This window comes from Mixophyes fleayi, chromosome 7 (genome assembly GCF_038048845.1).
Source record: "Mixophyes fleayi isolate aMixFle1 chromosome 7, aMixFle1.hap1, whole genome shotgun sequence".
Classification (NCBI taxonomy): Eukaryota; Metazoa; Chordata; class Amphibia; order Anura; family Limnodynastidae; genus Mixophyes; species Mixophyes fleayi.
The window spans coordinates 1,649,352-1,663,119 of NC_134408.1; the positions used below are offsets into that span (position 1 = coordinate 1,649,352).

General features: G+C 42.1%; 1 protein-coding gene across 3 annotated transcripts in view; it reads right to left on the minus strand.

The window, feature by feature from the left end:
* Positions 1–12,265, minus strand: part of LOC142097151 (uncharacterized) — an 18,495-nt gene extending 6,230 nt beyond the window's left edge. Inside the window, exons 1-8 of one of the 3 annotated variants that reach the window (XM_075178763.1) lie at positions 12,076–12,255; positions 9,779–11,750; positions 6,013–6,112; positions 4,518–4,601; positions 4,356–4,433; positions 3,279–3,420; positions 2,526–2,637; positions 746–864 (exon numbers count right to left, since the gene is read on the minus strand). In XM_075178763.1, the coding sequence (XP_075034864.1) occupies positions 746–864; positions 2,526–2,637; positions 3,279–3,420; positions 4,356–4,433; positions 4,518–4,601; positions 6,013–6,112; positions 9,779–11,750; positions 12,076–12,112 (2,644 nt within the window). In that variant the 5' untranslated portion in view covers positions 12,113–12,255. Of the gene's footprint in view, positions 1–745; positions 865–2,525; positions 2,638–3,278; positions 3,618–4,355; positions 4,434–4,517; positions 4,602–6,012; positions 6,113–9,778; positions 11,751–12,075 lie in introns of those variants that run through there. The other 2 variants (XR_012678136.1, XM_075178764.1) reach the window with 2 other exon arrangements.
* Between the last annotated feature and the right edge of the window lie 1,503 nt (positions 12,266–13,768).

Below are 13,768 nucleotides of genomic sequence, written 5' to 3' on the forward strand. Positions count from 1 at the left end.
AGGACAGGGCTATATGTGACAGAGGCAGTGACATGATGTGAGGAGGGGAATGGAGGCAGCAGGAAGCCACAGACTGAGAGTTATATAGTGGAAGGAGCAGGTTCCCCAGCAGCACAGAGTATATCAGGAGATGAGTGATGTGTTAGTGAGGACAGGGCTGCATGTGACAGGGGCAGTGACATGATGTACGGAGCGGAATAGAGGCAGCAGGAAGCCACAGACTGAGAGTTATATAGTGGAAGGAGCAGGGTCCCCAGCAGCACAGAGTATATCAGGAGATGAGTGATGTGTTAGTGAGGACAGGACTGCATGTGACAGGGGCAGTGACATGATGTGAGGAGGGGAATGGAGGTAGCAGGAAGCCACAGACTGAGAGTTATATAGTGGAAGGAGCAGGGTCCTCCAGCAGCACAGAGTAAATCAGGAGATGAATGATATGTTAATGAGGACAAGGCTGTGGAAGGAGAGGCATCCCCCAATAGCACATAGCAGTGATGAGAGGCAGCAATAAAACTAATGCAAGAAAATCATGGTTTTAAACAAATCTCTGTACAAAGATCATATGTTCCACTGTAGAGCCCCAACACTATTTATGGCTTGTCCTTGACTGTTTGGTCCACACAGGTGAGAGATGAAGAGATGGAGAGAGGGGGAAAGAAGAGGCAAGAGAAGGATCACAGAGACAACCAAGAAAGGTGTAGCAGATGATTGTCAGAAATGACAAAATACAATCACATCACATTACCAATGATGAAGAAGTCCATCTGCTGACACAATGTATTGTTGTATTGAATGCCAGGTAACAATGTAACTTTCCATGGCGGAACATTCAGAGCAAGAGACACGGCTTCCTGGAACGCTGACCTGAAGCAAATCAGAACCAATATAGGCTACTTGTTACCCAGCTAATGTGAATATTATTAGAGTTGTTATTATTTTCATTGGGATTTAGATATAATATATAAACGTTTTGTTAGCATTTTTTTAATAGCAGTGGAACTGGAGCTTTAAATTGGTTCCCAGATCCATGAATGCCATGGGCAAGTGCCTGGAGCGATAAGTAAGTCTCATCGGTCTGGATAGCTTTACGTTATGAAAGCTGCGTGATGTTCAGCTGCTACAGTGTTCGAATACAAATCTCAATAAAGTCATATTTTTATTGGTATCATTTTGATAAAAACAGACAAATCTAAAAAGGACCCACGGCGCAAAAATGTGATATGTGAAGGATAGAGCGAAGCAATCCATATCCTCCAAACCAAGTATTTCTAACAAATGACTTATTACAGGTTTGCTTGCTAAGCAGAAGTGGTCTGGATAAAACAATGCATAAAAAAGCAACAATTATAAAACATAATCTAAATAGATTCTACTGTAGACAGAGTAATAATACAAACTAAAAATGTGCACCTATCGGTTGCATATTGGCATCTACCTTGTATACTGAAATTGGAGCCTTTTTGGACATTTATTTTAAGGACAATCTTGTGGACTTTTATCATCTAGTCATTTTTTTTAGTTTGCATTAATTCTCTGTCTACAGTAGAATCTATTCTGATTATGTTTTATACTTGTTGCTTTTTTATGCATTGTTTTATCCAGACCACTTCTGCTTAGCAAGCAAACCTATAATAAGTCATCTGTTAGAAATATTTGGTTTGGAGGATATGGATTGGTTCGCTCTATCCTTCACATATCACATTTTTGCGCCGTGGGTCCTTTTTAGATTTGTCTGTTTTTATTATATCCTATTGGGGAAATTTTGGAGTTCATCCCTTACAGACCCACATGGGCCGCTTTACATTCTACATATCTCAGAGCAGCGCTGTTGTCCCTAACCTTTCTTTTTATTGGTATTATTTTGATAAATAGACCCCTATAAGCATTAACACCAAACCACTTCCTATCCTTAGGATTTGTCAAAAATCCAGTCACTGCAAATATAACGATTTAATACATATCTGAGTAAAGCACAGACCTGACTGTGCTGGATCACATAACTAACAGCACAGGGAGCACACTATGGTACCAGCCTGGAGGGCAGATGTCCCACTACCCCCCCCCCCCCAGCCCAGCCTGCCACTGAGCACAGCACAGGCAGCACACTATGGTACCAGCCTGGAGGGCAGATGTCCCACTACCCCCCCCCCCCCCCAGCCCAGCCTGCCACTGAGCACAGCACAGGGTGCACACTATGGGACCAGCCCGGGGGGGCAGATGTCCCATTGCCCCTCCCCCAGCCCAGCCTGCCACTGAGCACAGCACAGGCAGCACACTATGGGACCAGCCCGGGGGGGCAGATGTCCCACTGCCCCCCCCAGCCCAGCCTGCCACTGAGCACAGCACAGGGAGCACACAGCCTGGACTAAAGGCCTCTATGGCATACCTGTACGACCAGTCCCATCCCCTTCATAGCCACTCATACAAAGAATCCAATCATACACATGGAGAATGGATATTTGCATGTCATACACATGTATGATATAATTGTGTATGTTGCACGTACCCATTGCACAAGGACTCACCTGTTAAATGTTGTCACCCTCTGGAGCAGGACAGATGTGATAGGGACATCAGGAAGAATGGGTGCGGAGAGCTCCAGGTTGTCCCATGCGACCATTATGCTCCTTCTGATGACTAACACAATATAGGGAGACTTGTCTTAGGATCATACCAAGTATAGTCCATCCTGTGTGTGTACAGTACTACCATGACAGGCATCGCGGTGGCTGATAGGTCCTATAGTTGTGACTACTGCGTTCTTCTGTCTGTGGATGTGTTCACCACACTTATCATATTTATATAGATTGAAGTCTACGGGAGCAGGCGCTGGGCATGTTAGCACACGGGTAGGTGGGCTACTCCCACTTAGTAAATAATTAAGAAGAACAAAGAACAATTATAAATAAAATTAGAGTTTCTGGCACATTTTCTGGTACTGAAACTATGTATGTATCATAATTTGCCTCTGTACTATACAGAATAAGCAGAGTTCTGGTATAACAATATTTGCAGGAACAGATAACGCTTTAGGCTATTTAATAATATGATCTGCGGACATATTGCAGGTATTGGTCTATAATTATATTATACAGTGCAATCTTCTCCAAATCTTCCTGTAACACTGATGCTATATTTCCAAGGAGGCACATAATAAATCCACAGTCATATTGGCTTTTTGGAGAAGGGGGCCTGGGTACACAATCCCAATAGTTCTTGCATTAGTCCTGCCTGACATAACTGGTGATGCCCCTGTATGGGACTACGTATAACTATACCTGTGAAGTCCCTGGTCAGAGGTAAGTTAGGATCAGTCACCAAAACGTTGTTCCCTGGACTTATAAGTCCATGTTTTCTCATCAGATCTCCCACTCTACAGTGGTGGGGTCTCTGTGACGTGCACCATGACCAGTTTCCACTCTAGGGAGACAAGATAAAAAAGAGACCAAAGGTGAGAGCAGAGGTGGTCAGCTTGTGTTCCAGGGTCATACGAGGACTTAGGGAGACTGACCTGTGGCCGTTCTGACCAATAGTATTTTCCTCTTTTGTCATGAAAGTTCCTGTATGGTCCATTCTTACAGCCTGTTCTGTAATGGAATATTGGTGTCTTCCTTGTGCTGAAAGAATAACTCTAGTACTTCTCCTGTAATTTAGTGTGTGGCCCTTCCATGATTGACTAGGGCCCAAGTAGAAGGCCCTAAAAAACTATCATGTTGCCTTTTTCTGGGTTTGAGAGATGAAAAGGAGCCCTCCTGTGGCTACTGAACGTCTACGTTCACTATTCCCATGAGGTTACTGTGTTTTCTCCAAATCCTGCTGGTGGACTGTGATTCTCAGGGGTGAAACAAAACCTGCAGTGTCAACTTGTATAGTGTGTGAAAGAATGTACAATCTATGCTGCCATAACGAATAGATGCTGTTAAAGGACCCCCATAAATAACAGATAGGAGAGCAAAACAAAGAGCTTCATGTAATGTTATTTATGTCACATGTATGCTTTAAAGAGTGCCTGGAATCTATGTGATATGATCCCCTCTTGGACCCTTCTGTCTGCTGTAGGCTTTCCTGGTGTTCTTGGTTATCGTACAACTCTACCGATTTCCATCTCTATTGCCCACTGCACCAAACTTTCCTCATTCATTCAGATTATTTGTGAACCACTTAGTAATGGCAGAGGACAGACACCATTTCCACTAATTCCTCAGCAGTATGAACATAACTCCAACAAATCACATATTCATCATGAGACTACACAATGCAATCTCGAAATCAATTTTCATTAGGAGTGACCGTAGTTACAGTAGGCAGCCCTAATTGGTGTTGGTATTGATTTTACCATTCTGGGAAAGTCTCACCTGATTTGGTAATTCATATGGATTGTACAGCTCTCCACCTCTGTCCTCTGTACGGATGGACCACTCAAGACTGGTTATCTGTAGGGAATATAAACTGTTTATTTGGTGCTATTGAGTTCCAGCATCTGGCCATGACTATTTCACGGATTGTGTATTCTTTACCTTTTCTGGAGTGGTGGAGAATGTTTGTAGATCCACCAGAATTGTGGTATCACTGGACCCTCCGTCAGGGTAAACAATCTGGCTCTAATATAAGAGAACACACACTTCTCATTATTGACTGAATCATCTTTACTTGTTTTACTTAACAAGATCTATCTACCATATTCTGCAACACTCAAGGAAGTCTTGTTCCAAAACTGCTTAATTTTGTTACCTATTAACACAAGGCATTTCCATTTAGTTTTAAAAACAATTCTAGCATTATCCACCCTATCAATCTTTTTATACTCTTAGTTCCGTCACCCTCAGACTCCTTCATCAGTCCCAACTAGATCTCCTCATATGCTTCAGTAATCACTCACCTATATCCTCATATCTCTTCTTAGTCATCCTCACCTAGATCTTCATATACACTTCAGTAATCATTCATCTTCTTATCTCTTATTATTATTATTATTATTCATTTTTATTTATAAGGCGCCACTAGGTATCCGTAGCGCCGTACAGGGACAGACAGAAACACAATACAGGGTGAGACAGCACGGTACAGTTAACAAAAAGCACAGTAACTCGGAAGCTCAATGTACAGCTAGATGAGAGGTGAGAGCCCCCAGCGGGGTAGCTAGAAGGGTAGAAGGGCAGGAGGACCTCACGAGGAGACAAGGAGCTGGAGAGCAGAGTTATGGTGGTGGAGAACAGGAGGAGCGTACAATCTAAGGGGAGGGTAGGACGGACAGAGACGCAAGGGTAGGAGGAGGAAAGGGGTAGAACGGAGGCAGAGACGGAGAGGGGGGAGAGGAGAATGATGAGGAGGGAGGTAGGAGGAGGGCAGGATAGGGAGGGTGGTAGGTGGGAGGCTGGAAGGAGGTCGGTTAGGAGGGGGACTGAAGGGCTTTAAGAAAGAGGTGGGTTTTTAAGGCCCGTTTGAAGCTGGACAAGTTAGGGGATGTTCTGATGGAGCGGGGGAGCTGGTTCCAGTGGAGGGGGGCAGCTCGGGAGAAGTCTTGGATGCGAGCGTGGGAGGAGGTAACCAGGGGGGAAGAGAGGCGACGGTCATTAGCCAAACGCAGAGGGCGGGATGGAGCGTGGATGGAAATGAGGTTGGAGATGTAGGGATCAGTGGAGTTGGAGAGGGCCTTGAAAGTAACTTCCTCATCCTCACCTATATCTTCATATACACTTCAGTAATCATTCATCTCCATATCTCTTCTTCCTCATCCTCACCTAGATCTTCTCATACATATCAGTAATCATTCACCATTATCTTCATATCTCTTCGTCCTCATCTTTAACTAGAACTTCATATACACTTCAGTAACCATTCACCATTCACGGTCAATCGCGTCATTTTGGCCCCACCCCGAGACGAAAACGTCATTTTGTCACGGGGCCAAAATGACACGATTCACCGTGAATCGCTTCATTTTGCAAAGTAAATTCCAGTATGTGGGATATTTGGCAAGTATGTTCTAAGATCACCACCTGACGACCTCACCAGAGAGATTCTTCCTGTTATCTTGCCGGAAAATTCTGCTGCAGCTCGAACCCACTCTCCATCTGAGGGCAAATGAGGCAGGAAGCTGGCACACTGCATTCTGGGAGAGAAATGGAACATCACATATCAACATATGGATCAGAGAACCATTCACCATTATACCAGACTTATCAGTACACCAAGTCCTCACTCGACTAACAGTATGGCCTGGTGAGACCTAGGATAACTGTAACTATGGGGTCTACTTATTCTAGGGAGATAAGCCCTAAATACTGTATAAAGGGGATATTTGCAGTATTTAGGCCGACTCGTTATTTACCAAAACCCCCAGCCGGTAAAGACTATAGTTGGCATGAAGGATCCCAGCTGCTCAGGTGACATTATCTTAATAAATTTCCAGAAAAAAGATTTTCTATCTCTGCGATACAAGTGATTGAAGATCCTGTTATCGGAGGGGACCTAATATGTAGATCCATCTAGATAACTTACAGATTGTCAGAGTCGTTTATAGATTGTAAGCTCATATGCCCAGGGACCTCTATATATCTATATGTCCGATGTCTATGCAGGCTTCGTGCTTGTTATTCCGCAGTGGATATAACGAATCTACAAACCCTTATGGAAGCTGAAGGTGTTCTCATCCTTTATTGTGACCTTGCAACTAACAAAATTCAAGTGAAAAATACATTTTCAATTGTTAGGAAACTGAAGTTAAAATAAAAAACCTACACTGCCCTGTTGCATAAGTATGCACACCCGTTCTTCTTGAGGTTGAATCTGTGTCCAGAGTTAACCAATCACATTCAAAATCATGTTCAAAAGTCATTTTGTGAAGTGAAAATTGGTGTGTACCCCTCAGAATAGCAGTGATAGCCCCTAAATATGTAATCTCCACCACTTTATTTCATTGCTATAAAATCAAGCTGCAAATTTAATTTGCTTTTTGCCCTGCTCTGCAAAACAGGGAGCATTGGTGCAATTATACCGCCCCACTCCCCCAACTCCTCCTTTCAAACTTCTTCCCGGCAGACGCTACCATCTTGCTCCTCAAACCCTCTGCACTTTGGTGCCAATAAAGGGACCTTACCCCGTGCCCTGATCTCCAGTATGTTACACCAGAACCTGACATTATTTCTGCACTAATAATACAAGATCCCAGTTGTTGGTTCTTGATAAGATGTCGCCACCTAGTGGACTTTTGATATTTCTACAATTAAACCATTGAAAACATAAATTTCCCATTTATCAGAGGGCAAAATGGCCAGAAGGATTTATTTAACTTCACCTTATATACTAATGGGGTCACTGCCAGAAATAAGGCTGTTATAGCAGGCAATAACCCCACCAGCGCCATGCTGTCGCAGAGAGGACCTTATTTATCAGCATTGTAATGTCTGTCCTATTATTACCCGGTCATGATGGCATCAGCCAAGGAGAACCACCGAAAAAAATTATTTTTTTGAGTATGTTACTATCTGTTTTAGTTATTTATTTCATTTAAAGATTCTTTCCCTGACAATCTCCATTTCATTCAATAATATTAATAAAATGAACATTTCTTATTCTGTATACTAGGTGTAATTCCCTGTATCTGTTCTTACTCTGTATATATGTATAACTGCACAGTACTACTTCTCTTTTATCTGTATACTGGGTGTAATCTAAGTATATGATCTTACTCTGTATATATGTATAACTGCACAGTACCACTTCTCTTATTCTGTATACTGGGTGTAATCTAAGTATATGATCTTACTCTGTATATATGTATAACAGCACAGTACCACTTCTCTGGTTCTGTATACTAGATGTCTAGGGTACTGCTTAGAAGGGTGGGGATCTCTGATGCTCCCTACCTCTCTATACAGGTAATTCTCAGTGGCTCACAGAGGAACGGCTGACATAAAGAGGAAGGGGCTGGGCAGGCCAATAAATGTACCTTCAAGGAATCTGGCCCTCAGAATTATAGTAGTGCCCCCAGGTGTGATAGAGACCTCAGAGTCATGACACTGTCTTTTATTATGCTATAATAACTTACACTATACTTCACATTGCAACTTTTTTGACAGTGTGGGCAGGATTGGGTAATCTATGGTGCAGGTATCTTTACATGCTTCACATGAATTTGCTGAATGGCCGGTGTATCTAGATATGTTATTGTTTGCCCTTAATCATCACTTCTTGATGCCACTTCAAAAGCAGTTTATGAAACTAGATTGTCTAATCTAATTTGAGTTGTGACATCAGAATCTACAAACACAGATTACTTTATATCACGAACACCTGACAGATGTTTCGCATCCATTACATTTAAAATAAATAAATAAATAACTTGGATAAGGATGTGTGAGAGATATTTTCCTTTTCTTCATTACCACTTGCACCAGCCTTGTTCCTTTCCATGCACAATGTAATTACTATGTGAGGTTGTCTGAGAAGATTTGCTAGACTTATCTCTTAATAAAAGTCATCATCTGACCAGAGGATGTAAGGAGTGTAAATGCCCATCCTCATCATCCCTCTTAGGTGACTTCTACATTGGGTTATATTAGTGTCTCATCATCCTCATCATCCCTCTTTGGTGACTTCTACATTGGGTTATATTAGTGTCTCATCATCCTCATCATCCCTCTTAGGTGACTTCTACATTGGGTTATATTAGTGTCTCATCATCCTCATCTTGCAACTGCTGCAAATAGTCACTTACCTGTAATTTTGGATGTATTTACCCAGTTCTGCCAAAATAGGAACTGTTGGCAGTTAAATAACATATTGGGCCTAATTCATCAAGGAAAGTAAAGCAAAAAAAATGAGTAACTTTGCACCTGGGCAAAACCATGTTGCATTGGAGGGGGAGCTAAATGAAAAATGAGGGGACAGATTTATAGTTGGGGTAGGGCATTTCCTAGATAAACTTTACATTTCAGTGTAAAAATAAAGCTATCAAGTATTTGTGTGCTAGATGAAAAAATAGCCAGTATTTAACTTCTGTAAAATAATAAACTAATGTGCACCCCTTGTATTGTAACATGGTTTGTCCAAGAGAAAAGTCATTTTTTTTGCCTAACTTTTCTTTACGAATCAGGTCCATTGTCTTCAACGTCTACAAAGGTCTGACTGACAACAAAACTCACAATGGGATAAAGGGGTTGATAGAGATCCACAAGTTTCATTATAATGGGAGCTGCACAAATAAACCAGACTTACATGTGTTTAATGCAAAACCACCGCTGTGGTTTAAGGTATGTTTGGGTCTCTTGTGTCGTCATTCTCTATGTTGTAACTATCAGCCTAAACAATAAACTTGATATTGGGGCTTCCTAATGCAATAAAAAACATCCATCATCAAGCTGCTACATTGAGTTGTTAAATTAGGTTTTCCTCTAGGAAGAGTAATGTTAATCTATATTATATGAAATATTAGTCACACCATAAGATTAGTCAATACTTAGTTATATTTAAAAGACTGTTTAAAAATATAAAAATCAGTACCAGATACAAAGATATCGGAACCAACCGAGAAATTATACATGAATTAGAAGACTGTAGAGAGAGCCCTCAATGTAGTAATAGAACGGAGAGGGACATGACAGTCTTAAAGGAAAATCTTTAACCGTGATGTAGTTGTATTTCTACAACATATATTGTCTATCTACATCATTTCTATTGTCGTTGGTATTCCTGTCACCTTTATTACAGAATGATTCCAATGACAGTAAATGATAGAATACATTCATTATCTTAATTAGTTGTCTGTGTCACTCACCTTGACCCATTTGCATAGTGAATAACCAATGATCGACCAAGGACGCTGTTGGTTCCAGATAGGGGCAAGTTCATGTCTGTGAATTGTTTACTCATAGTGTCTCGATTTGCTAAAGAACCCTGTCGGCCACTGATATCACCCACCTCATACTCATCGTCTGTTCCATTGCCGGCTGTCGGAGATGTGGACACGTTTACATTGAAAGGGTTGAAGTGACCTCTGATTAGCGTATTTGAGCATGGGTTATCCGCCCCTCCACTCACTGGAAGCTGGTGTATATGGAATCCTCCCGCAAGGCCTTTTAACCCTTGGAAATTGATATCAACCAAAGTAGGGTCATTATCTGAGGCTTGTGATGCTGTAAGCTCTCCCTGGGCATTGCCTGCACCAAACCAAATGCTGGTCCTTCCTTCACTATTACGCTGGAGTAGAATGTTGGCACAGGCAACACGTATAGATGCCCCCTCTGGTCCATGAACAACCAGAGATAGTCCTATGATAGAATTTGGCCCTGTGAGTGAAGAAGATGTGTCGGTAAAAAGATACCGCGCTGGAGTTGGCGTAGAGAGGGAAATTGGCGAGTGTCTCCCGGCATAGTCTCCAGTTTCACAGCGAAGGGGACTCATCTTGCATTCCTGGCTGTAATTTCCAATAGTGGATACATTATAAGGGTTGAAATGCCCTCCGGCATTGGTACAGCTCACTGACTCTGTTTGCAGTGGAAACTTGTGGATGTGCCAATTATGGCCTGAGCTAAAAGGGTTTAACTCATGGGAGAGCTCTAGGTATATGGAAAGGTCATTGTATGGACTGCTTGGAGCTTGCTGGAACATTACTTTACCAATTACACCTTTATGGAAAGATGCCAGTGCTCTAACAACTTCTCCTTCCAACCGTATGGTGCTGCAGGCCCATTGGTCACCACTTGTCTTAGATATAGCAACAGAGCGACCTACGACACTGTTGTTACCATAAAGTGGCAGATTAAAATCAATTAGAACAGCCTCATATTTCTCATCACCCTCAAGAGCGCCGTGGCGACCACTCAAGTCTCCCATTGGCCAAGAGCTATGGCCATTTTTCACTGCCATAGAGTTACTGTTCACTTCTAAAGGATTCCAAAGCTGTCCAATGTTTGCTTTGCTGCACAGATTCTGACCTGATTCTTGACGGGCAAGAACAGGTAGAGAGTAAATGCCGTAATGGTCAGCAAGCCCCCTGAGCCCCGATAGGCTCATGTTTAGCTGTGTTGGGTAAAAGGGAGACTCTTGTCTGAATCTAAAAGATCCAGTGATACCTGTCATGCTGAATTGTGCAGTTGCTTCTTTGGGCTGTATGGACCTCACTTCTGCACATGTCCATCTCTCTTGGTACTGTAGGAGAAGGAAAGGCTTAATGGAAGCAGTTATAACATCTAGTCGTTTTTTTACAAACTTTTGGTTGTTTCCAACTTCTGTGCTGCCCAAAACTTGACCATTGTTCATTTGGCATGTGTCTGAGAAGAACAATGAGGCATGAGACGTAGGCATCCCTTCCAAAACTGCAAGCTCTGCCACTGTGATAAGGTCTGGAGTCGATGATTTCAGGAAGTAGACTTGTCCAATAATGAAAGAATGGAAAATAGCTTGCCAGGCATTCTGGGAGCCATTTTTCTCCACAAGATTTGCACATCCCTGCTGACCACAGGTCTTTAAAACCAATGAGCGCCCTTCATACCTAATGTTACTATCAATAGCCACTTGTGAGAATCCACTCATAGTGACATTGTAACGCAAGTGTCCAATGGCTTCAACATCACAGTGATTGAATGATGCTCCATATTTCACTGGAAACTCATGTATGGAAATATTGACAACGCCACATGCACCGGTCAGATTGGTCCTGAGAGTCCATGTCTTTGTATTGATTGAGACTGAACCAGTTACACCAATCATGTGTATTTGGACATCAAAATCCCCATGGATGCCTGGGTCTGGATAGCAATAAAATGGCAGAAATGAATATAATCACACATATTAGAACAAAAGAGAAAAATATATCCAACAATATCACATTGAGGTAATCATTGACGTCGGGTTTACATAGTAACCAGAGTAAAAACTTAGATGACCCCATTATAAGTGAAGAATGTGTGTGTGTTTGTGCCTAGTCCACATCTCTCTCTGCCCTCACAACCTTCTTCATGTTAATCAGTGACTTGATTCATTTATTAACCCTAAAATCCTGCATTTCAGAATTTATTTTTCCCTCTGAATCTTCCTCCAAAATCTGCTCTATTACCTGGACCTAGAACTCACCTAGGAGGAGCAGTGCTGTGAGGGTCAGGAGAAGCATTATGGCAATGATCTTCTTCTTCTCTCTGCGTCTCTTGTGTTCTGCTCTTCAGCTTCAGCCAGAGGATGTGAAATGTCCAGTCCCAGATGTGTTAAACTCCGCTGCTCTGTTACTTCCTTATATGCTATGTGTTGGTTGCTAGAACAAGTTAGCTAATAGGCTGTGTTCTAAGCACTAACCTGACCTCTCCAGTGAATAGACCAGAGAAACCGTCTTATTACAAAACATTAATGGAGTTGAGTGACCCCCATCTGCTCCCATAATAAAATTGATAGCACCTGGTCAAGAAGGTAATGAAACCATGTGACAAAGAGCTAACAATCTAACAAGACAATGCAATTATCTGCCAAGAATGGGTTAACAAGCTAAATAACTGAAAAAACATGTTATTTTATCTGTTCCCTTTGTACCATGTTTATTGTGTTACCCCCTAGAGAGCTGACACCTGCATCTGTCATACAGTATTCAGGATCTAATCCTCAGCCATTTCCCAGAATCCTCGGAGCTGCCAACCTGTAATCAGAGCAGCTATAGAATATGGCTTTACAGTAAGAAGGCGTTATATGTGTATTGTATGTGTATTATATGTGTATTATATGTGTATTATATGTCCTACTTGGATTTCCAGATTTGCACAATAATGAGGGTGCAGCAAGTTGGATTCAGTAATACTTTTCCAATCACTTTAGTGCCTATTTTAAACATTTTTTAAATAGGAAACAGAAATATTTGTTACTACAAATAAAAAAATGTAAAAAATCAGCACCAAGTTTTTATAATGATCTTTATCTCAAGCAGTTCAGATAAACGGGTGTTTTTTACTTTGAGATGTTTTTCGTGACTAAGGACCGAACTTATTCAATGCAGACAGAGCACAAAGAGCGGCCCCATCACAAGACACCTGTGTGACCCTCTGATTCTCCAAACTGGAAGGGGAGTAAGGAATGTGGCTGATGGGGTATTTAATAAATAGAGCAGATTTGGGGTGGGCATGATCCCTGTACCGTGTGCTAGTTACATGGATGATCCCTGTACCGTGTGTTAGTTACATGGATGATCCCTGTACCGTGTGCTAGTTACATGGATGATCCCTGTACCGTGTGCTAGTTACATGGATGATCCCTGTACCGTGTGTTAGTTACATGGATGATCCCTGTACCGTGTGCTAGTTACATGGATGATCCCTGTACCGTGTGTCAGTTACATGGATGATCCCTGTACCGTGTGCTAGTTACATGGATGATCCCTGTACCGTGTGTCAGTTACATGGATGATCCCTGTTCCGTGTGTTAGTTACATGGATGATCCCTATACCATGTGTTAGTTACATGGATGATCCCTGTACCGTGTGTCAGTTACATGGATGATCCCTGTTCCGTGTGTTAGTTACATGGATGATCCCTATACCATGTGTTAGTTACATGGATGATCCCTGTACCGTGTGTCAGTTACATGGATGATCCCTGTTCCGTGTGTTAGTTACATGGATGATCCCTATACCATGTGTTAGTTACATGGATGATCCCTGTACCGTGTGTTAATTACATGGATGATTCCTGTACCATGTTTTAGTTACATGGATGATCCCTGTACCGTGTGTTAGTTACATGGATGATTCCTGTACCGTGTGTTAGTTACATGGATGATCCCTGCACC